This window comes from Lissotriton helveticus, chromosome 3_1, assembly GCF_964261635.1.
Source record: "Lissotriton helveticus chromosome 3_1, aLisHel1.1, whole genome shotgun sequence".
NCBI lineage: Eukaryota > Metazoa > Chordata > Amphibia > Caudata > Salamandridae > Lissotriton > Lissotriton helveticus.
Genome location: NC_136061.1, coordinates 2,057,152,919 through 2,057,178,627, shown reverse-complemented (window position 1 = coordinate 2,057,178,627; position 25,709 = coordinate 2,057,152,919). Strand labels below are relative to the sequence as shown.

The 25,709-nt window shown below is 44.2% G+C and overlaps 1 protein-coding gene across 2 annotated transcripts in view; it reads left to right on the top strand.

Moving 5' to 3' along the window:
• Window positions 1-11,187, top strand: part of LOC144825254 (uncharacterized) — a 233,785-nt gene extending 222,598 nt beyond the window's left edge. For both annotated transcript variants that reach the window (XR_013609356.1, XM_078684095.1), the window contains one exon: window positions 10,973-11,187. Coding sequence is in view for 1 of the 2 variants with exons in the window: in XM_078684095.1 (XP_078540221.1) it covers window positions 10,973-11,000 (28 nt within the window). In the remaining variant the exon portion in view is untranslated. The remainder of the gene's footprint in view (window positions 1-10,972) is intronic.
• The last annotated feature ends 14,522 nt before the right edge of the window (window positions 11,188-25,709 follow it).

The following is a 25,709-nucleotide window of genomic DNA, read 5'->3' as shown; positions in this document are numbered from 1 at the left end:
CATCTAGAGCACTTCGCTCTGCGTCCCTATCACTGACTTCCGTCCCGGCAGTTAGGCGCGCTCGTATCGGGGGTCACTCTTTTGGATACCTTGCACCCCGAGCCTGGAATGCACTGCCACTGTCACTAAGAAAATGCGTGACCCTATTGTCTTTTAGGAAGGAGCTTAAGACGTGGCTGTTTTGCAATTAATCCCCCTCTGCTGTGAAGGTTGTGTTGTGTTGGGTCTGATAGCGCTGGGACACTCGGTTCGAGTAGCTGAGCGCTTAATAAAACTCTATATAACATAACATAACATGTCGGTGCCCTATGTAGTATATGACATCATCAAGGACAGTTCATTACAATTGAAGATGACCACCTTTACAGGGAACAAATGGTCTTTTGTACTTGTGGTAATGAGTAACCTTTGGTGCATTTCTCATTGCAGTGATGTATCTCATGGTTAGTGGGACTGTGTCAGTACTTCGGAGCACTCCTCGGTCCCTGCTGTTCTGGGAAGAGCAAGCAGTTTGCCCAAGCTATAGATTTCCCATAGCAGCACCAGCAAACCTGGTGATTTCTAAATATTTTCTTGCTGTCAGAGGGACCAAAAAGGCGATCCTGCAGATATCAGCCTGCTGCCTTGACATGGACCTTCTCCCTGGGCAGATGATTAATTGGTCCCTTGGTTACCGAATTTTGCAGCAGGACCCTGCTGAGCGGCTTGACTTATGAAGTCCTGTTAAATCGATCAATGTGCCCTAGAATAAACGGAAATGAGCAAGGGCTTGCAGAGCTGTCACAGAGATCTGCCGTGCTGCTTAGGGCCAAGCTCCTCCTCCTTAATGTTTTATACAGTAAAGTCCCTTGGATATAGGTGCTATGATAAATATAACATGAATACGTGATCATGATTTTAACCCTTTCGCTGCTAGGCCTTCCCCGTGCTAAACCCTTTTTTTGGCTTTTTGGGGTAGTTTGCGCTTAGGCCCCTGTAACACTTTTTGACCACATAAGGTATCCACGACAAATTTGCGTTCTTTTCTTCCAGCACCATGGGGATTTTCAAAGGTACCCATAGTAAGTGGAATCCCCTGGAGGGGACCCACTAATTAGCCAAAATACAGCTAATTGTTTTTTGTGGGGGGGGGATGGGGATAAAGTGCTGCAAAAGAAAGCGTCTGGTTTCCCCCCTGCAAATGGTATCAACAAAGGGTCTGTGGTGCTGAAATCATCGTCTTTTCAGCTTTCAGAGACAAGCAGACTTTTGTCAGCAAACCCAAATTTCCTACAATAGTTTTGGCATTTTCCTAGGACATAGACAATTTTTGCTACTTTTTGTGCTTTCAACCTCCTTCCAGTTAGTGGTAGAAATGGATATGAAAGCAATAATATATCCCAGAAAGATACACATTTCTGAAAAGTAGACAGAATTCTGAATTCAGCAAATATTTTGCATACTGGATGGTGTTGCAATTCAGAGTCCTGATGAAGACGGAGTGTACAAGATCGTGTTAGCTAAACAAGGAACAGAAGTAAATGCCATGTTTTCCATGATGACATCAAATGAGTTACCAGATGGTGTCCAAAATAGAGTAAATCCTGATGGGTGGGATTTTACCGGAAAAGAAGTAGGATTAATGGCAAATGTAGACCCAGTAAAAGTAACTGTCAAAGAAGGTGCAGTTTATCCAAATACCAGACAATACAAAATTAGCCCAGAAATGAAAGCTGGTGTTGCAGCAGAGATTGGTTCAGCAAGACCTTTTAAAAGAGATAATGAGTAGTCCTTGTAATTCACCTATCATTGGTATAAAAAACCTAACAGAAAGTATAGGGTGGTCCAAGATTTGAGGAAAAGTCATAAAAATGTTGTATCAAGTTGCCCAATAGTGCCAAATCCAGCAGTGATATTGTATCAAATGCAGTGGAATGCAGGATGGATCACTGAAAGTAATTTATGCCATGCCTTTTTCTCTATTCCATTGCATCCTGATAGCACATTTTTATTTTTGTTCAATTTTGATGAGAATATTTACGTTATTAGTAGAGTCTAAAAATCGAAGTAATTGTGTTACTGATTCAATTGTGTTGCTAAATAATTTATCTGAAGGTGGACATAAAGGGGTCGATTCCGATCCGGTAAAAAAAAGTCTGTACGAATCGTATCCGGAGCCCTTTCCGTATGACTCGTACACACGCCGTACGACCCGACGAGTAGGATCCAGACCGGGGCATCATGACGCGATCCATATGGTCCACATCAGATAAGGGCGATTCGTATGAAAAAGCGCACAATTACATACACACCGTACGGTGCGTACCCCCCATGATCGCAGGGGTACGCCCCGTACAGCCAGCGTACATGGGGTACGGTGCATACCCCTGCGATCATGGGGGGTACGCACCATACCTCATGTACACTGGGTGTACGGGGCGTACCCCTGCGATCATGGGGGTACGCACCCTACCCGGGGGGGGGGGTTCCGTACCTGTTTCAGCATGAACTCTGCTTTTACGCCCGTTTTCACCTCCCGTAAAAAAAGGGTTGTACGGTACGTACCCGACACGTATCGTACTTGCTGGGTCGTTTGAACCAGCCACGAGCCGTACAGATCTCGCGTACAGCGGGTTCCGACGGAGACTCGTACAAGGATTCGAGTCGTACGATTCGTATGGAGTCCGGCTCCTGGTACGAATCATACTTCGACGTACGTACGTGGGACATTGCAGGGTACGATTCGTATGGGGAAAACGCTCCGAACGGCTATTCGGAGTGTTTTTTCCCGAATCGGAATCGACCCCAAAGTGTTGCCAGACAAATTACAATTTTGCACAACTTCAGATTAATATTTGGGGCACCAAATAGATAGAGGAGTCAGACGAGTAACCTCAGATAGAATAAAAATAATAACACATATGCAGTTACCACAGACCCAAAAAGAAATAAGGATGTTTCTGGAAGTCGTAGGTTATTGCAGGCAGTGGATTGTGGGATTTGCAGTACTGGCCAAACCTTCAAACAAATGACCAAGAAACAAGCAAAAGATCCAGTCGAGTGGGATGATGAAAGTATGACAGCTTTTGTAAAATTACAAAACTGTCTGTGTGAAGCACCCGCACTAGGTATGCCAGATTATTCAAAAGAATTTGCATTATTCTGTGATGTGAGAGATAATTGTGCTCTTTCAGTCCCAACACAGAGACATGGCCTAATGCAACGTCCTGTGGCATATTTTTCTACTACCTTGTACCAAGTAGCCTCTGCATTGCCAGGGTGTCTAAAGACTGTAGCTGCGACATGCATGAGCTTGGAACAAAGTGAATCTATTGTAATGGGACACCCAGTAAAAGTGTACGTCCCACATGCAGTTGTGATTCAGTTAACAGGAACTCAAACATAGTACCTTACTCCTAGTTGGCAGACTAAATATGAGTGAGTTACATTAGGGGCTGAGAATGTAATAATAGCCAGATGTACTGTCTTAAACCCAGCAACCTTGTTGCCAGATCCATATTTTGACGAGGTAATAGAAGACATTGATCATGAATGTCTCAACGTTACTGAATTAAGTACCGAACCTCATCCAGACATACAGGAAGAACCTTTGAAAAACACAGAGCATAAACTGTTTGTAGATGGCTCGTGTATGCGCCATGAGGAAGGAGGATTGAGTGCTGCTTATGCTGTGTGCACATTGGCTGGAATAGTCAAAGCATCCTATTTACCAGGAGTCAAGTCTGCACAAATAGCCGAATTGATAGCATTAATTAAAGCTTGTAAAATTGGGTAAAATTGAAGAGTGATCATAAACATTGACAATCAGTATGGTTACAGGGTTGTGCATGACTTTGGCCAGCTCTGGATGCAAAGGGATTTCATGACTTCTTCAGGAACCCCTTTTAAAAATTGAAATTTTGTAAAAGAATCAATTGAAGCAATTCAGTTGCCAAAGAAAGTGGCCCTGGTCAAATGTGCTGCTCACCAACCAGGAAATGATAAAGTGACAGCTGGTAATCGTTACACTGACCAAGTGGCCCAACATTGTTCTAAATACAAAATAGCAGTAAACAAGAAAATTGACGCATGTGGAATCAGCCTCTGACTTATGCTACTAGGAGACGTAGGAACATGGGAAGAAATGAGAGACGTACAAAATAAAGCACATATAAAAGAAAAAGAGGAGTGGGAGAACATAGCTTGTCAGACAAGGGCAGATGTTGGCGTGTGGATTTACCTAGATGGAAGACCTGTGTAACCCGATTGTATGCTTGCACCCATGGCTAGGATGTGTCATGGAGACTCACATATACGCGTCTACTGCCTAAAGAGACTCCTCGGAGCTCCGCAAGGAACCCTATTGTGGGTCCCAGCGCTAATTTGCTGAATTTTCGGCTATTCTTTACCCCGGACAAGCACCCCCTAATACGCAACTGCTCTGATCCCTGCAAGCAGGCACTGTTAACAGCACCCGACTCTGAGACCTTGGGAACATGGCAACTGAATCTGCACCACTGTAAGGCGTTGTTATTATTCATACAACCAGGCAATTACCATTAGTCCTGATGATGATCCCGCTAGCATAGGGGCATGGGATCGAAACGTCGACTTTCACATACAGTGTCGCAATTGTACCATTGTGTTAATATATTGCTGTCACTGACATTTTTGAGCTTGCAGTACTATGTATTAAGATGCAAGACACGTTCTGCTCCAAAAAGTTATTGCCTGAAAATCTAATTTGCTTTCTACCTTTCCCTTCATTTTTTCTTTCCCTCATACTGGGTACAGGACTGTGCCCTCTTTATTTGTGCCTGTTCTAATTTCAAAAATTTTCGTCTACCTTGATCAAATAAATATTCCATGTCCGGCTGGACATTGGAATTGAACTTATAACACTCATTGTGGTCTATAAAAGAATCTGTTTGTATACCTTTTTTTAAGCTTAGGACCATTGTTCCTTATAAAAAATGTATGAAATTGCCGACATCAGTGGCAGAAGGAGTAACATATCAGCATTTACCATTGACAAATGGTATTTTATGTAGTATTTTAGCTAGCCTATTTTACAAAACTGGAAAGTTACAATATTAATATTCTAACATAGATGTGATTTTTTCCGAAGTTTCCCTGCGTAAGAATATGAACCCTGTCCTGGCTAGATGGCTGCTCTCTGAAGCAGCTCTGCCGACCTAGTTTGACTCTCCGTCCATAATCCTGTTTACAGCGGTCCATCTGCAGCCGTGGGCAGCTGAATCAGACTGGGAATAATGTTCTGTCCATTTTGAGCCCTGGATCGGAGGGCGAGCAACCCTGATAAGCCAGTAAACTAAACTTGAAGCCGGAGGCGCATTGCGACAGCAAGATGGCAGCTGCCATACTTGTGCTGTGTGGCCAGAGCTGCTAGGAACCTGTGTTGCGAGTGCGGGCTGTGGACACTCCCACCCCTCCACCCTGTGCCGGGTGTGATTGGTGCTGAAATGGCAGGGGTGCCTGGCGAGAACATTGTTGTGGCAACAAGTATGAGTGAAGATTGCGGGAGCCCAGTATGCGTGCTGGACCTGTTAGCTGAAGGCAAGGGGGAGTTGCAGACGAGTTGGACCTGCCAGGCCTGGATCGGAGGTACGAGAGTGCGTGAAGATACAAGCTGAGGTGAGCAGTAACCCCTTTACCCCCCACGTCGGAGCTAGGAGTGAGAACCTGCCTTTGGGCATAAAGACTGCTGAGAGCGCTGGAAGAGTTGCGGCAGAGGTGGACGGAGAATACAAGGAGTCTTGGCTGCCTGGAGACCTTTAGTTGGTATGTGGCTTTGAGGGGTGAGATAGCGCTGGAGCTGGTGTGTGGGCGTGGAGAGCTCTGATTGTGTTTGCAGTTCGCCTGGCCTGCCGGTCAGGAACGGCTGTATGTACCGTCTCTAGGCATTTGTGATCCGACAGCTAAAAGGGGCTATGAGCTCCAAAAATACTTCTGGTGGCTTATCTCCCCCCGGCGGTAATAGCTGGGTGTGCAGCCTTAGTGTGGAGTGGGCTGTGGAACTGCTTCTGGAGGCCACACGAGTGCCTCATTGACGGCAGTGAATAAATAGCATATAAATAGCCCGGGCCTACGTGAGGTGCACCTGCCAGCAGGGGGAGTCTGAAGCTGGCCTGAGCAGAAAGGGAAGTGCATCGTCGGAGCCTGGAGATTGCTGGTGGGTGATGCATGGTGTGGTCCTGTATGAACTCTGGCGAAGTGGGTGAGCTGCAGGGTATGGGGGCTCATATCGAGGAAAACCAGTGAGCAGATTTGGACAGGACTTGCATTGCTGAGCTGCAGGCCTGCAGGATAACTCACAGGCGGAATAGGGACTAGTGAAATCCGCTTTATTTACCCCTGGAGCACCTGGACCAGATTTGTGGGCTGCCCCCGGCCTCGCTGGCTTGCTGGTTGCCCATTCTGCTCGTTCGGCAAGTCCTCCGGAGGTTTTTGACTCCACAAGATAGCAATGATCCTGCTTCCTGGTGAGACCACAGCGCTGTTTTTGGTCACGTCTGAGGCCATCCCTATTTTCCACCTGAACAGTCTCTCGTGATCTAGGGCTGGTGCTGCTCCCTGCCGCCGTACAGCCCCCATCATCGATGGCCATGGTGAGTGGATTCTCTAACTCCGCTCCCGATTCCCCAGTGAGGCTATAGTCGATCGTGTTTGTGGCCCTTTCATGTGTTTCGCCCAGCTTCCTGGGATTGTGGGTCTGCACCCTACTCTGCCGTAGAATCTTTTGATGAGTGCTCCTCATAATGACGCGTTCAAGAGGTTGAGTTGCTGTCTCCTGTCGGTCTGGCCGAGTTGAACCCTCTGTTTGATCTTCTTGTTTTCCTGACTGGGCCGATGCTGAGACATGGATGCTGGACCATCCTGGAGACCTGCCATGACAGGAAGGCGACCTGCTTTGGCAGCCAGAAGCACACAGGGCATTCCCAAAGCAATAATCCCAAGTAATATTGCTGGGCTCATAGGGTTTGCTATTTTTACATGAATCATCTCAGCGCAAAGTGAGTTGCAAAACCACAGACAAAAAGAAAGCCTACAATACTAAGGCTTGCTGTTCTTTGGCTTGCATTTTCTGTTGACCTGGGGGTCGCCATTTTATGCCGAGGTTGGTGTGACTCTTACTCTGGGCCTACCATCTTGTTGGCCTCAACCGATTCTTGCATGTACAACTAGCCTTCTTTCATTAGTCTGTCCAAACCTGCCATTGTTTGCCATCATTGCTGCAGCAGTCCTGGAGAAATGTGTCATGGGAGTGCTTTTGTGTGTGCGTCTGTGCATGTATGAGGGGGTGTGTGCAGACGCACGTGAGTGTGTGTGCGCCTGTGCGTGTATGAAAGACTATGTTCACATTTCTGTGGGCTTGTGCATGTCTGTGCGTGTGATGGTGTGTGTGTGTGTGCATGTATTTGTGTGTTCGTCCTTGGGTATTTTTGTTCTGGAGCATGTGATTGTATGTGTGCCTGTGTTTTTGCGTGTCTGCATGTATGATGGTGTGAGCGCATCTGTGTGTGCTTGTTCATGTCTGTGCATGTGACGATGTTTGCATGTGCATGTATTTGGGTGTTTTTGTAGTAGAGCATGGGATTTTTATGTGTGCTTGTGTTCTTGGATGTTTTCTGTCTATGTGCTTGGGTGTGTGCGTCAGTGCGCATATGAGAGTGTTTTCTCACATTTGTGTGTGCTTGTGCATGTTTGTGCGTGTGATGGTGTGTGCACGCTGGATTTGTTATCCTCTGGCGGCCGCTGTCCTGGATATTGACTTTAACTGCAAGATGCCTGACCTTAGGATGGCCACCAGTGTACCAGTGTACAGTACAGTACCCTGCCTGACCCCAAGATGGCTTCCATAGTGGCCCCCTACACGTTGTTTTACTTCCCTGGGACAACAATTGGACATTGACCAGGCCTTGAACCTATCCGCTAACCTGCCTACACATCAGGACTTGGAACCTGCAGAAATTACCCCAGACTGTGGAGACCTAGCGATTTGGCTGATGCCCAGTGGAGCTACCATATAGCTAAAGAGGAGATGGGTTGTGGACTCCCCCCTCTGCTGTCACCTACCCAGACGGACCTTGGGCAGATTTTCCCCTCGTCTCTACGTCCTATCTTGCTCCTACACCTTTACCCTATCCCCTTACCCTTCCTTGCTCTATTCACCTTGTCCCCAATGTTTTTTAAATACTTTTCTTGATACTTATGTATATTTTTAACTGATGTAAATTGCAACATTATTATTCCTCATATAAGGCACTCTGATTCCTTCGGGTCTAGTCAGCGCTATATAATAACTCATTAATTATATTTGTTCCCATTTAGTACTCTTTCTCTCTTTGTCTAACTCACTAGCTCCTATTCCCTCTCCCCTGAATCTCTCATCTTGCTTGCTACTCTGCCTAGCCCCCTGTCCTTTGTGCCATTTGATTAAGCCCTCCTTCTCCCCTTGTTGGGGAAAGATCCAATATTTATACTCTGGAGTCTCAGTGAACCCGCTGAGAGAGTCCACTGCGCCAAGGGAGCCACTCACAGCTGAGGTATTGTATGGCACCCCTTGCCAAAGCACTCCCTCTCCCCTTTTTGGGGTAGGATCCAGTATGTAGGCCTTGGAGTCTCAGAGATCCCTCTGAGAGAGTCCACTGCATAAAGTGTGCCTCCCGCAACTGAGATAGGGAAGTGATACCACTTCCCCTGGGATCACTGCTTACTGGACTTTGAACGTTGCTTTGACTCGTCTACCGGTTTGTGTCCCCGTCGCCCTTCCCTTCCTTTTTCCATGCGGTGTCCTTCACCTTCCCCTCCTCTTTCCCCCCTTCCTTACCTGTCTACTTTCCCAGCTCCTTCTCCCTCCCCTGAATAAAGTAAAGTAAAGTCCACATTTGTAAAGCGCACAATCACCCGTAAGGGTCTCTAGGCGCTGGGGGCCGTCGGGAAGATTAAGCGAGCTATTGCCCAGAGTCACATGGTGCTGGGCTAACCTGCCGCCGGAGCCGGGGATCGAACCGTGGTCCCCAGATTCCAGCGTCAGTCGCCCTGGCCGCGGCGCCACACCTCTTCCTGAATCTTTCCCCCTGCCTCATTTCTCCTTCATATTTGTTCTTAATGATTTTCTCGACCTTACAAGTAACTATGCTGCCATGCTCTAATAACTGTGTAACCTTTGTAACAATGTAACCTGTAACTATGATCCGATGCTCATGTAAAGCGCACTGATACCTCCGGGTCTAGCCAACGCTATATAAAACCTTTAAAATAAAAAATTAAAAAGTAAGCAGTAGAGATTCACAGTTCATGGGTGAATATTTTCTAACAATGCAAACAATAGATATAGCTGAAGCACATAAGAATAATCTAACATGCAGGTTACATGAAGAAGAAAAGATATTTTTGAATTTAGTGGTGAAAAGGAGACAGGATTTCCATAGAAGGGCTACTGAACCGAAACTTTAGATACCTAAGTGGGCTGAGAGGGAAGACTTTATTGCGACTGGTAAGACTCATACTGCTATGTCCCTGGACCTTGAAAAGAAAGGGAAAATCTGTCTCCATAGGTTAAAAACAGAGTATAACAATATATTTATTGGTTCCAGTGAACGTGAGCACAATTTCCTGATAATTGGGGGATGGTGACTAAAAGGGGGAACAGATCCAGTATTTCCTGGAGTTTATTACGTTTATGGAAACAGAGCTTACTTTAAGGTGCCTAATTTCGGAATAGTATTCCCAAAGGTATTCCATGTAAAAAGAATCACTGGAAGCAATGAAGAAAATAACGGACTAACGCGGAACAAAAGGGCTAGTTTTTCAGAAATTGTAGGAGATATATTCAGTGCATTGATTGATACCTTCAGTGGGAGTAATTCTGAATACACAAAGAATTTGTAAACTATGTACAGTGGTGGATCTCTTATCGACTGACACTGCTGGAGGATTCTTATTGATCAATACTGAATTAGAAGCAGTCAGATCTATGGTTTTACAAGATCGACTTGCCCGTGATATATTACTGGCAAAAGAGGGCGGAGTCTGTAAAATGTTGAAGGTGCAACATTGTTGCACCTACATACCTGATAAAAGTATTTAAATTGGGAGATGTGTCAAAAATATCACGAATTTGGAAGAAGAATTGAAACCACTGGGAGTTGATATTGTATGGAAGAAACTGACAAATAGTATTTCTTCAATAGGTAGTTTGTTTTCTAATGTAGGAAGAAATATTATAGGTCAAATACTGATGCCAATGATGGGAATAACACTATTAGTTTTAACAATAATGGTTTGGTGCAAATGCTGCAGTAAAAGAAAAAGGTATAGAGTGAATGGAAAAGGAAGGAAAAGAAAATATGATGAAATTCAGCTTGAAGAAATAAAGGGAGATTTTTACAAAAGAATGAAGGGTTTTCAAAAGAGAAAAGGAAAGGAAAATTCCAAAATGAGAGAAGAAATAGAAATGGGAAGTTGCTAAAATTGGCATCTGGTTTGGTAATTAGTGATGGCATAGAATGCCATCAAAGAGGGGATTGATGGAGCAAGGTTTCATACGTAAAGACATGTAATAATGTAACCAATATTTATTGTGAGTCCTAATAATTGCACTCCACAACATTTGTTTAATCTAGGGGAAGCTTTTCTATGTGCTTTACTCACAAGTTATTCGAGTGGTTTAATATGGCTGCCGAAAACGCAGGAATATACTGCGCATGCGTCTACTGCATCTACGTAATATGACGTCTTTCTCTTTGGTGGGATATCTTTGCAGCTGTGCAGTAGTAATAAAGATGGCCACTTTTAATCCTCACATGTTAATGCACATGGCTATGCTTAAACTAAACCTCGCATGTCTTACTAAACTGCTAATGCATTAGTTTAAATAACTTAAAGGGAGTAGAGTAGGAATAAGTGGTATACAGTGCAGTCATTTATTTTGGTATTCTAATGTGTTTTTCTTTGACTTTGTTATTAGTTCGTATTGGGGCCTGGAGAGTAAATGAACTCTACAATCTGCTTGTTTGCGTGCACGTGCATTGGACTCTCTCAAACTTCAAGCTGTGCCATTAAATTGCTGCCAAAATACAGTTGACCAGAAGACGCTCCTGGGAACAGAACCTCTTGACCTGGAGAGGGGAAGGAGAAAAAGGCAATTTGCTTACAATGCATAAAATATTAATATAAAATACGGGTGGGAATTAAAGTATGGTAAAATAAGTAAGGGGAGAGAACATAGAACAATGAACCTTACAAAATGACATTACATTAGTATGGTGTGATGACCTCTCCCCATTCCATTGTCCATTGACGTTGGTGTTGCACTTAAAAGAGGTTAGCTGTCCTGTCCTGAACCTGTCCTGATCTGTTGGCTCCTGACTACTCGGGAGTCCCTTTTCATCCTCCTTTGGCCAGGGGTTGGTTCTCACACCATTGTAGGTAAACATAACTCTGTGTGGTATGTCCTTGTACCATTTTCCTTTTCCACCCTTCCCAGCTACCAACTTCATAAGATTTTACTAAGTTTTTATGTTTTACTTTGACCATTTCTCTTGAAAAGTTTGTGTTTGACATGTATTGGTATTTGACTCACAAAATATTTGCATAGATAAAGTTTTTAAAACTCTCCCGAGTCTGTGGTCATTCAAAGAAATAAAGGTAAATGTCATTTATGCCTATTATGCTAACAACCTGATCTATCGACCGGAGGAAATTAGGAGCTACGGTGGTATGGTTTGGTAAGAAATGGTGTACAGGTATAATTCATTATAAGGTCAAATAAGTCCTGATCACCAGTGGATGATTGCCAGCTTATTGTATGAATGCTTTATGGGCCCAGGTGAGTATGGTGTTTTAGAAGAACCCAAGCTGATAATCCCACTGCATCTGATGTATAGTACAGCACACTGGAAAGCTGGACGTTTTTGAAGGAAATACAACTTTTCTCATTCTTGACTGTCCCATGACGGTGAACATTTTTGTTGGAAAGCCTTGTCTACATCTTTTTGTAGCTAGGGCTTTACATCAAACACTATGGATGGCTGCATGGAAACACCCACGTACCACTTTTTTTTTTTTGCAGAGTTTTATATAGTGCGAACTAGACCTGAACCGAATCAGGTATTAGAGCGCTTTACATATTTTTCCAGTTACGTTATATGAGGACACACTTTCATTTTTTAGGCACGGGGAGATTAAGTTATTTGCCCAGAATCACAGGAAGTTTTGGCGTCGTTTCCGAGACTCGAAACCAGATCCCCAGGTCCGAGGTCGAGCGCCCTAGCCGTTAGGTCAACTCCTCTCCCCTAACCACTCATGATATGCTTTATTGACACCAAATAGCACTACTTTGTGTACTTTGGATCTGATGCTTTCCACTGCAAAAAGTAAATCCCAATTCAACACCGCTCTGGTTTGCGTCAGATTTGTGATGAACACCTAGTGTAAAGCATTAGTAAAGTGTAGAACTTTAAATCTGGCCCAGACTATATAAAACCACAAATAAACAAATGTATACACATTCAGTACCTGCCGACCCATTCACCTGAATTTTCCCCACATAGTGTAACTAACCTTCATGTAACTTTGTTCTCTGCCCCCTCCAACTCAGCCTATTTGACTTCTAAAATTTGAATAGGCAAGCAAGGCTGTGAACGTGAACACAAGTACATATGTATTACTCTATTTACACCTATATCTTACTTTTGGGAAAGTGACTGGAACTTCTGATAGGGGCAAGACGTCTCAAAACCAAATTACACTTTTGCATTTTGTTATAGAAAAGCCAAATGAAACAATGACATGTCTTATAAAAACCGATGTTCATGTTTTAATACTCAACAACACAAGCTGAGTTTAAGAACAGCAACATATTTAACATAAACCCATGAAAGAGCTGGAGACCAGGAGCACAAAGGAATACAAACAAGGGATGAATCTGTACTGGTTAATGTGTAGCAAGTAAATCCCTTGCAGAGAATAGTAATGGCTTTTATCATGGGACCAAAGACTTGGCAGAAGTTGCAATATGTGTTTGGCCTTGTTCCCTTCCAGAATTAATAAGGAAATATAAGTTACTAAGAAAATGTCGTTGCTGGATGTCTTGAAAACAAATGACATGCTGCTTTAAAAGTCGAGGCCTCTCCATGCCCTCCTGTTGTTGATTACACTGACTGACCTTGCTAATCTTCAAATAAATTTCTGATTATGTTTCGCGGTCGGCCTGAATATAATGTAAGCTCTTTGAGACCAGCGTCTTTATGTGTTATTTCCTTTGTGTACTACTCAGTTCAGTTCTTTGTTGCCACACTGTGAAGAAATCTTTCACAAAATTAAAACCAATTTCTTCGTGATTGCATTTTTATAATGTGAACTTTATTCCTTCTTCTTTACAGTGTCAATGTGCTGTACTCTAGATTTCGAGCTGCAGAGTTCACCAAACGTAGGATTTAACAATGTGAAAGGCATGACGTAATATCCCCGCTTGATTGCCATGGGGTGAGTGTCAACCTCATTGAAACTATCCTATAAGGGATTTCAAGGGAAACGTTTTAAGGGGCATTATGGGTTTTGTAAGAAATGTGGTTACTGTCAGTCAGTCAGTCAGTCAAACAGTCAATAGTCTTTATTCGGTTTTCATTATTCGAAAAAACCCATAAAAGTACAAATGTAACGGGGTTCCAGTTAAAATCATTTAAAAAGGAAGAATACATTATGTAGTTAAAAAATACGACAGACATTGATTAATTAAGATTAGGGCGATGATTTACACAGAATTTTAAAAAGCAGGCAATGGATTTAGCATATAGTTCATTTTCTAGCATCTGGAGTGCTAGAAATGCTGGTCGACAAGATCGGAGTCCCAATTGTCTCAATAACGGAAGCATCCATCGTCTACGTGGAGCCTCATAAAATTTACAGAACAGGAAGACGTGGATTGAAGATTGTGGTGAGTTGTTGTCACACGGACATGGTGGCAAGTTCTTAGACCAGTCGTTCTGCTTAGGAAACGAGACCAACCTGTGAAATATAGTCAATCTAAGTCAAGTAAGCAAAAATTTCTCAAATTGAGTTAAATTGTACTTCAGATATGGTTGGATCGAGAAGGTGGTTTGGATGGTCAGCAGATGTTGGACTGAACACTTTCCTATTTCTTGAGCCAATCGAAGGTCGCCCAGATGAAGGAAGGAGATCCTTTTAAGCTCCTTTCTGGATATTTCAGAGATAGTGGCCAGGTGAATAAAGTAACTCTGCAAGCCTAGGTCATTAAAAAAGGCCTTTACGTAAGCCAACCATTTGATCTTATGACTGTTATCAAGTAGCATACATTCCTCTATGAGGATTATGGGCTGGATCTTAATAATATCTGCTATATGGTCCAGTCCTAGTTCTAAGTGGCAGCCATATGTCGTTGTGCTTAGGGGAACTGACAAAAGGTATCTAATAAAAGAGTTCTCTACCTTCTGTAATGCTTTAGTATTTGAGTAGCCCCATAGCCCTGAACCATAACTGGCGACACTGGTGCATTTTGACTGATATATCCTCAGCATCTCTTCTGGCGATCTCTTGCCTAGCTTTTGAGCAAAAGCCACCAGCGCTTTGTAGTCCTTAAAAAGGATAACTTCCTAGCTTGGATTGCCTTTACCCAGTTCATCTTATTGTCTTTAAGGATCCCTAAATAAGGGTAAGAAGTTGTGGTCTCTAAGCTAGAGTTGTTAACAAATATGGCTTTACTTTTTGTTTTATTTTTTCCCGGACCAATATGCATTGTGAATGTCTTTTTTTATGTTAATTTTAAGATTCAGGGAATGCATAAATTTACAATAGGTGTTTAGCGAGCGTTGTAGCTGTACTGGGGTTCTGGCCAGAATAACGGCGTTGTCGGCGTATAAGAGCGCTGGTATTGGACGTCGCCGTATTGATGGTAGGTCTGGGCTCTCTTTGACCATTTCACACTCTAACCCATTAATATACAGTGTGAATAAAAAGGGGGCCAGAACACAACCCTGTCTGACCCCCCTCTCAATGCTAAATGGCTTGGTCAACTCTCCCTGGACCCCATATCTTACCCTAGCAGATGCGTCTGAGTAAAGCTCTCTTAGGAAATTCACCAGCTGGGGATCTGCCCCCATGTCTAAGATTATCGCCCACAACTTTGAATGACTAACACAGTCGAAGGCTGCAGTTAGGTCTACATAGACCATGTGCAGGGCTCCTCCCTTCACTGAGACGTACTTCCCTATTAATAGGCTAGGTTCAAGGCCTGGTCGACCGTACCCAGGCCTTCTCGGAACCCATATTGTAGATCCGAGACTATCCTATTGTCAGAGGCCCAGATCTGAAGATGGTCTAAAAGGATTCGTCCAACGGTTTTACCGAGGGAATCCAAAAGTGATATGGGCCGATAACAAGCTGGGCTTTGACGGCCACCCTTTTTAAAAATTGGAACTAGAATGGACGTGGACCATGACTCGACTAGTCCTGTGCTTACTGCTGCCTCCAAAACCCTTGTTAAAATAGGAGACCACAGGTCTAAGTTATATTTAAAAAGGTCTGCCGGAACCCCGTCCGGGCCTGGTGCTTTACCGGGTTTTGACATTTTAAGGGCACTGATAACTTCTTTATGTGTAATTTTTAGCTGTAGTGGGTAGTTGACTGGCTTCAAGCACTCTGCTGGGCCTGATGGGCTGTCATCATCCTTTCTAAAGATGTTTGAAAAGTGTTCAACCCACTCGGCGGCATTTATCGCCACTTCCAGCTTCGGGGAATCATTTCCATCACAAAGGAAAGGAGATTTAACTATCCTCCAAAAGGTGATATTATCTTTCATGAGGCAACTCTCATGTAGCTGCTTCCATAAGTTGTCCTTGATCTGAGTTTTTCCTTTTTTTAGGGCTAGTTTGTAGCTTTTCCTTAATTCCACTATTTCGTTTCTATCCCTTATTTCCCTTGTTAGAGCTACCTTTAATTTTGTATAGGCTTTTGTGCAATCTGTGCTAAACCAACCCTCCCTTAAGGACCCTTTCAATTTCTTTTTACGTAGGAGTTCGTCTCTTATGGTTTTAGTGATGGTCTCATTGTTGGACAGTACCAAGTCGGGGGTAGTGAGCGGATCTAAACAAGCAAGGACCATGGGAAGAGCTTTCTTTAATACATCGGTCATTAATACATTTTTGTCGATCTTACCCCATTTCAATGAGAAACCATTTAGTTTGTCTACGTGAAGAGACTGCTGGTCCAAAATACTCCAATAAGCTTTCTCTGCCATAGCATAGAAACTGCTCATTGAGAACAAATTTGGAAAGTGGTCGCTAACTGCGTTCATTATTGTTTCGAACTTGCCTGATCTAGGTTTGATGGTTTTTGACGTAAGTATAAAGTCAATTATACAATAGCACCCCTTCCATTAAAGGTTCTGGAAAAAGGTACAGGTAGTTTGACTATTTCGTTTGCAAAACCCAGATTTGTAGCTGCCATTATTTCATTCATGTGGTCTCCGCCAGTCGTGTGTGAGAAGTGTGTCGGGTTGTTCTCACCCTCATCCTCAATACCACATTTTTTGGACCCACTCTCTTTGCACAGGGTCAAATTGAAGTCACCGCCCCATATTAATGTTACCGATTTTTTAATATGTTTCTGGGGTAAGTCCTCAATTAGAAGGGAAATCTCATTTAAAACATCAGTTAATTCTGATGTGTTCAAACTGTTATAGAAGTTTATGATAACAGAGATAGTGGGAGTTTTATGAACTATCATTAAAACCTGGTAGTTGGTGCCTAGCTTTAGGACTTCGATTTTGTCAGCGGGGAGGGTATTAGATATAAAGATTATCATGCCCCCCTTAGCTCTTCCAGATAATGATGGAATGGCTTTTGAAAAATAGGTTTTGTAGCCCAGCAAATGAACTGGGGTACATAACCATGTTTCCTGTAGAGCAATAATGTTATGTGATGTTGCTTCTGTACTCCAGTTGGTATTCGCAAATTTATTCTGAAGTCCAGCTACGTTCCAGAAGATGATGTCTAGTATTGAATTCCTATTATCAACTTCAGATAGTAATTTGGAATTCGTTAAAGAAGGTAGTACCTTAGGTGTACTGATTGTATGAATCTGTTCAGTCTCTCCCTCCCCTAGTGGGCCTACCCGATCTCGAACCAACTTGGGACTTCTTAAGGTTGGGATACTTGGTACTGGACCCTTGGAAGTGTTTAGTGAGTCCATTGTATTTAATACACGTGGGACAGTGGGCAGTACGTTGGTGAGTCAATCTACCCCATCCAAACCGGTAAAGGCAGCAAATCTATTTGAGGTCTGGATGTTAAAAGTTGGGCCCCCCAGGGTGCTGTGGTGTGGGTTGATTAACCTTGATTTCTTGGGTAGAAGTGACCTAGGATACAAATAACTCAGGTCATGTATCCTGATCCCCTCCCCTCCACTCTCATGATACCAGTCGTTGAGGAACGAGATGACCCTGTGGTCCCTGAAATTGATGATTATCAGATCGCCCTGCCTGTCTTTGGGCCTCTGTCCTACCCAACCAAGCCTTCTCACATTTAAAATTTCCCCATTAATGTTGGGTGGTAGGGGTCTGTTGTTCCCTAACCAGTATATTACTTTGTTTTTGAGGTCCGAGAACCCTTTTACAAGGATCTCAATATTCCCCATTAGATCATGGTTTAGGTCTTGATTTAGGGGGAGTGGAATCGGTGTCTGACCTATAGCTATATTCTCAGTTCCTATACTTTGAATAGTCGGGGGATGCCGGGAAATGTTAGATAGTTTAGCCTGCCTCCCCTTTTGACTTTTCCTCCCCTCTTTCTTTTTAGTGTGGGTCTTTTAGATGGTAGTGGGGGTTGGGAGTTGCTCTTTGGGTTGTACATTAAAGGATGAAGTATCAGGGATTCTTCAGGGATTATTTCTAGCACAAGGTCTGTACTAGAATCCCTATTGCTATGGGATGTACTGAGTTCTGATGTTGTTGTAGCATCAAGGAGTATAGAAGGGACGCTGATGTCGCTATATATAGATTTTTTCCCTACCCATTGATCGAGTTGGGAGTTGTGGCTTGTTGAAGTAGCCCTAGCGAAGAGCGTCTGTTCTGGAGTTCTGTGGAAAGACGGCGCTCAGCGTTGGCAATCTCTTGTTCCAGCACTGAGGCTGCCCTTGTAATGTACTGATCGATAGTGCCCCTCAAGGAGCCTCCCACTGGGGATATCCTTCCCTTAACACCCTTGGCACCCCTTGGGGACATGTTCGGGAACACTCCAGTACTAGGTTGCGTTGTAAACTCTGGCAGAATGGTAATACAAGCAACCGGGAGGGATATGGCATTGAGTCAGTATAATTTAGTACCGAAGTTCGGAGTACCTTTATGTTTTTGCAGAGACTCTGGTATTCTGGGTCAGAGAGGTAAGGGACCAGATGTAGCCCCAAATTGTCACAAGCACCGCCCACTCCCCCGGGCTGCAGGCTGTTTATAGCGCCTCCGGGCGCAGGGATGACGGCATCCAGGAGCGCCAAGCAGTGCCGCAAAGAATGCTGGGTAGGCGAGTCCTCCACTCGGCAGCCGCAGATGACAGGAAAACGGCGGCGGGAGGACTCGCAGGTAGGGGGTCCCAAAGAAAGCAGCAACCAGCAGTGAGCAGTGTAGAGGGTGTAGAGGGTAAGATGTAGCCCCAACTTGTCACAAGCACCGCCCCGTGGTTACTGGTTGAGGGGGTGAAACCCTAAAGAACATCACAACAATCCTTGTCAGTGTGAAGTTATAAACAAGCCCCAAATTAACCTTTGCTCATCCCTCTGGTAGAAAATGTGGCACAGATCAGTCAGTCTTACCTTAGGCAATGTGTAAAGTATTTATTCAGTACTTCAAACAGTAATAAAGTGAAAACATGCCAAATGAAAAAATCCCACACAAACATAGAAAATAGAAAACATTTTTATAAATAAAACAAAACCAAAACAACAGAAATCCAATCAGTAGAACCTGAGACTTGCAATTTTAACAATTTCAGTGAATATAGCGCCAAAAAGCATAAAGCACCAACTGTGGATATCTGGTCACACTGGACCAGGCAAAGTCACAAGTTCAGGTCGACTGCAATGGTGCGCGGACCGGCTACGTGGCCTCAGTTAGACCTGCTGAACAAGAGTGCTTAAATTCTTTCTGCGAAGCATTGCAGAGTCTTGTATGAAGGATGCATCATGCAGCCGAGACAATGCGAGGCCCTGGTCAGAGATGCAGGGTGCAGTGTTGGTTCTGACGAGCTACTAGACTGCGATGCGAGGTCCTACGTCGTCGATGAGAAGGCTGTCAACAAGGAGGCTTTTGATGTGAAGTCCGGCGTTGAGGATACGTCGTACACTTGCTGGTTCTGAAAAAGCCTAGGAGCTTGAGATGTGAGGTCCTGCGTCCTCATCGAGGAGGACAATGACAAGGAATATATCTCTTTACAACGAATGCACTACAACGCATTCCATTACAACATGGTCGTTACAACAACCGCATTGTTAGATCGCAAACCATTACATCTCAATTTGTTATAATGAGTTGATATAGGGAGCACGCTGGACTTAGGAATAGTATCATTTACTATTCCTACTCCAGTTTATGCAACAGCAGGGAAGGTGTTGAATTGTAAATCCAACACCTCCTGCCCCCTACAGAAAGTCATTGTAACTACTTGCAATGTAATGGTTCACATTGTAACAAAGCAGTTGTTGTAACAAACAGCTTTCGAATGGAAAGCGTTGTAGCGTATTTGTTGTAAACGATGTCTACATAAATTCAAAACACTCACACACACCACACATAGCCATCAAAGTAAGTGCTCCCACGTAGTCGTAGGTCGCAGCACGCCGCATCCCCCCAATGATGAAGCATGACACCAAGGGTCCTTTTGGTGTGCGAGGGGTATTTTACCAACACTGGGTGTTCCCCACCACTGTAGGGAAACCCTTCCATTGAAAGGTGGATTCCTACTGTTTATACATAGTCTACCAGGAAGTACGAATCCATACGACTACTCTCTCTCTCCCCCTTTTGTTATTTACGTGTGCGGAGGATGGCCAGGGCCCTCTGAACCCCGCCCACTCATTAAGTCGCCCGGGCCTTGGGGGAATGTGCGCAGCGTGCTAGGAGTTAAATGTAATAAGCTAACCTCAATGTTATGTTATGGGAGAGACAGGCCTTGCAATAGTGAAAAACAAATGTAAGAATTTTATACTATCAGGACATGTAAAACTTAAAAGTGCATGCCTTACTTTTTAATGCATTGCACCCTGCCCTCTGGGCTGTTTAGGGCCTACCCATGGGGTGACATATATGTATTAAAAAAAAAAGGTTTTTGGCCTGGCAAAAGGTTAATCTGGCCAAGTCAAAATGGCAGTCTAACCTTCCTCACACATGCTCCAACGAAAGGCCTTGGCAGGCTAATTAAGTGGGTGGAACATGTGCTTTAGGCCCACTAGTAGCGTTTAATGTACAGGTCCTGGGTTAATGCTCACTCCTTTTAAATATGCAAACATTGGATTATCCCCAATTAGCAAATGTTATTTACTTATAAGGATCTTTGTGCTACAGAGATGACTGTCCGAGATGCTCATTGGAGCCCCCTCCTCCGTGAATGGGACTCTGTGTGCTGGACTGAGAAGGTAACTTTTCGACCTATCTAACTTGGTCCTTGTATCCGACCTGCACTCCATCGCGATCAGCCTGTATATTTTGGAGCTATTTTCAGCTGTTAATAAATCTATCACTATTTGGAGAGTGTGGCTTATCACCCCAGGTGGTATTCAGGAGCTGAGAAATGGTGAGCCTTAGTTGAAAAGCCAGGTCTTGAGTCGCTTCCTGAAGTTGGCGAGTGAAGGGGAGATTTGGAGGCGGAGTGGGAGTGGGAGTAGGAGGTCGTTCCATGGGTTGGTGGTGAGGTAGGAGAAAGAATGACCTCCACTATGACCCCACCAGATACGGGGGAATTATGGGAGGGATGCGGATTGGAGTGCCCTGATTAGCTGGTGGTAGGTCAGGTAGGCGGTGATTGATGTAGGGGAATCGGGCGTTGTGTATGGCCTTGTAGGCAAAGGTAAGTAGCTTGAACTGGCATCTCTTTTGAATGGGGAGACTGTGAAGGTATTTGAGGGGGGGGGTGATGCTGGTCCAGTTTGGCAAGCCAAGGATGAGTGTGGCTGAGGCGTTCTGAATGGTCTGCAGTCGATTTAGGAGGCGTCTAGTTGTTCCGGCAGTGCATTTCTGTAGTTCAGTTGGCTAGTGACGAGGGCTTGAGTCAGTGTTTTCATGGTGCTGACAGAGATCTGACTGAAAATCATCCAAAGCATGCAGAGGGTATGGAAGCAGGAGGACGCCACTGCATTGACCTATTGTTTCATGTAGAGAATGCGTTCCAGGATGATGCCCAGTTTGCGGGCAATGGTAGGTAAGAGTACGAGTGCAGTGGGCCACCAAGTGTTGTTTCCAAAGATGAGCACTTCCATTCTGTTCGTGTTCAGTTTTAAACAATTGGATCTCATCCAGTCAGTGATGTTGGTCATGACATTCTAGATGTTGAATCTGGTGGTGACATTCCTCGATGAAAAACAGGAATAGTTGGGTATCATAAGGATATGCGATGATGTTGAGGTCATGGGTGTGGGAAATGTTGGCCAATGGAGTCATGTGGGCTTTGAGGACGGTGGGAGTGAGGGAAGATCTTTGGGGGACACTGCAGATCATTCTCTTGGTTTCAGAGGTGAAGGGTGGTAGGTGGATTTTCTGTGTGAGTCCTGGGAGGACGGAGTTGATCAACTTGAGGGCGTTTTCTCTGATGATGATGTGGTGGAGTCTGGTGATGAGGGTGTGGTGGGATATAGTGTTGAAGGCCACTGAGAGGTCAAAGAGGATCAGGGCTGCAGTCTCACCATGGTCGAGGATGAATCTGATGTCGTTGGCTGCGGCTCTCAAGGTGGTCTTGATGCTATGGTTGGAGCAGAAGACGAACTGGGTGGCTTCATGTAGGTTATTTCCTTCCAGGTGATAAGTGAGCTGGTGATTGATGGCTGTTTCCAAGACCTTGCGAGGGAAGGGGAGCAACGAAATTGGGTTGTAGTTCTTGAGCTCATTGAGGTTGGCAGAGGGTGTCTTCAGGGGGGATTTCACCTGTGCTTGTTTCCAGGCATCAGGAAAGGTGGCAGTGGTGATGGTTGACTTAAATGTTTAAAATTTCATATCTCCGGTTCTACTGATTGGATGTTTTTGGTCTTGATTTGTTTATTAAAGTTTACTCTATTCTTCTAAACTGGTGTGGGACTTTTCTTGTGCTGTGTTTTCACTTTATTACTGTTCGAAGACCTGGAAAAATACTTTACACATTGCTTCTAAGATAAGTCAGACTGCTCTGTGCCAAGCTACCAGAGGGCTCAGCAGAGGTAAATGTAAGTTTTGCTTGTGCCTTACCCTGAGAAGGATTGTGTTGCTGCATGAGTACGGTTTCAACGCATTTAACCAGTATCCCAATTTCTCACACCTCAGTAGTCAACATAGGTCCTGAGTTCTGCAGTAGTGCCTGGTGGGGCGGCCTTGGGATCCAACTCAACCGGGCTGGACCAGGGAACTTTGGAGGGCTCAATTATCCCCAATGCCAGCATATAGAAGAACTTTATTTATACTGGCCCTCACCTTATCTGACAGCCTGTAAATACTGCTTTAACAGGAACACTTTCCCCAGTATCTTTGTTCTGGGTACACACATATGTAAGCCAAGGTATGAGGGAGAACAGAGAGGGAACATGTTTCAACATCCAGTGAAAGTCACTCTGTTGCCCTGGGGTCAGTGTAGTGGAGAGGTTAACATGCTCTACTGAACTATCGTGGTCCTGGGTAGACAGAAGGACAGGGATATGTTCATTCGGTTCTTCCACCCCTTCATCTGTCACCAGGAGAATGTTGACTTTAGACTTCAGACTTTTTAAAGTGGGGTTTAAAATAGTTGAGGTGGATTCCCCTTTCTCCCTTAGCTCATATCGGCCTGTCCAACAAGCCTGGAGGGCCCTCAGCTCCACAGACTCCATAACCCACACCTTTTGGCCAGGCTGAAACTCTACCAGAGCAGCCTTATGGTCATACCAGTCCTTCATCACTTCTTTACTGGCCTCAAGATTATCCTTTACCTTTTTCCAGAAGCACTGCATCTGGTTGCCGAATGCCAGCATTTAGCTGACTACATCCTGAGGGGGTTTCCTTGGGGCTTGCTACTACCCCAATTTCACACGGCAGAGAGGTTTCCTAATTGGGAGTTCAAAAGGGCTAAGCCCACCCCCTTCTGTGGCACCTCCCTGTAGGTATGGTAGGAGGGCTTCCCCCGACACCTCATAGGCTCAAATAGACTCATGATCATGCCTTTAAGGGTTTTGTTGAACCTTTACACAAGTCCATTGTTATGTGGGTATTAGGGTGTGTAGAACTTGTAAATCACTCCACACTCATCCCACATAAACTTCATGTGCACTGACATGAAGTTAGATCCTCTGTCAGACACTATGTGTTTGGGGAATCCCACATGGGTAAAAATCCCAATTAGGGACATGGCTACTGCAGGTGCAATCACCAACCTAAGAGGAATGGCCTTTGAGTACCAGGTGGCGTGTTCCACCAAAACCAGGATGAACCTGATGCCTATACCTATCTTGAGGTCCAGCAATGTTGGTGTTCACCTTCTCTAAGGCAGTGGCAATGACAGGTAAGGGGGTCAGGGGATTCTTAAGTTATACTATAGTATACTATAGGATTTTATCTGAGGATTTTAACACTTACTTAGTATTTCTAGGCACTATGTCATTTTGGGTGGCCTTGAAGACCCGCTGGTTAGTATGAGCGGGTGCCATCTTTGAAGCTGATGCACTAACCTTTTTCTGCTAAAGGACTACTTGATGCGCATGTCAGAGCAGTGGATGTGCAGCGCAAGGGCATGCAGGAGGAACGCCACTGGAGCACCAGAGGCTGGATTGCGCCGTATACCAGGACCCTTTGCTGTTTTCCAGCTATTAGGTGCTGGAGGGAAGAGCTGCTTCAGGTTAATTTATTAGGTAGGAGACCAAACCGCATTTCATTTAATTTGGGAGAGGGAGAGTCAGGCTTTTGATGTTGCAACTGCAACTTGAGGTGTGGGCTGGAGAAGCTGTCAGTCACCGATAAGTTATATCAGTGCTCTGATCCCAAAACCTGCTTCCTAATTAACTCCAGTTCTTGCATAGGACACAAATATGAGTTCTTCAAATTCCTAGAGACCTAATGTCCCCAGCTTGTTTTCCTGATGCAGATTAAGCTTCTGATCCTGACTTTGCCACAGCACTCCCAGTTGATTACAGTATCAGGAGATTTGACCAAATTAGTAACTGTGGAGGCTGCATAGCGAGTCAGTTGAAGTAATCTTGGAAGAAGTAAATCTAACAGACAGTGAGGTGCTTTAGTTTAAATGCATTTTGACTAACCAGCAAATGTTTTATGGTCTTTTTATTTATAGACCTCCTGGCACCAAGGCTAAGGGCCACATGTATGAAGCCTTTTTGAGTTCCCAAACAGGCCAATTCTGCATATCCGCCTGTGTGCGAACGCCAAAAAGGATCTTCACATGCACCAAATCCAAATTGCGATTTGGTAACCTGTTACTGAATCGCAAATTGGGTTTTGCAATTCATTATTAGGAATAGGCATGTTTAGGGCGTCCCTTCCTAATACTTAATTGCATCTGATATATGAATGTTTTGAGATCAAAATGAGGTTTCAAAAGATTTGCATGTTACCAAATCCTACTTCACCACCTACTTCAAGTAGGTGGTAACACATTTGCAAATTGGAAGGGGTTCCCGAGGGACCCCTTCCCCTTTGTGAATGTTTGTAAAAGCATTTTGCAAGAGCAGGCAGTGGGCCCACTGACTACTGCCTGCTCTTAAAAAATTAAAGGAAAACTTCACATTTTTCTTTTTGTAAGGCATCCCGTTTTCCTTTAAGGAAAACGGGGCTGTTTTACAAAAAAAAGATTGCTTTATTTAAAAGCAATCACAGACATGGCAGTCTGCTGACCTCAGCATGCCACCATCCCTGTGATTTTTGCGATTCCTAGGGGGTCGCAAATTGCAATCTACCTCATTAATATTAATGAGCTAGGTCGGTTTGCGGCCCGCTACGAATCAGTATTTGAAACTCATGGAGTTTCATACATTGGGAACTGCAAATACCTAATTGCGATTCTCAGAAAATCGCAATTAGGTAATCGCAGTTTTCAATTTTGATACATGTGGCCGTAAGTTCCCATAGGCACCAAGTAACTTTGTAGAGACCAGTATTCATTATCCAAATTTTACCATTTTTAGGGGTTTTGATTTTCATTTAGAAGATTTTGATAAGAAGCACACAGTAATTAGTTGAAGTTTTAAGCTGTTTTAATATGAATCAGTTGGTAAAGGCTGCCACTCAGAAGGCTGGACACATGGGATGGTATTTTATCTGGTCAGACCGCAATGCAGTTCACTTTAGGTTAGATCTTTCAGCCCCAGGCAACAGTAAAAGCTACGGGGAAGGTGAAATCATGACATGCTGGAATAAAATAAATCTCAAAGAATTTGGAGGAAAACCTGGGAGCTGTCCTACTCCAGTCTACAGGTGATCCAAACAAACCAGTACCAACCCACACTTAGTGGCTGCATAACGCAGCTTCTAATTT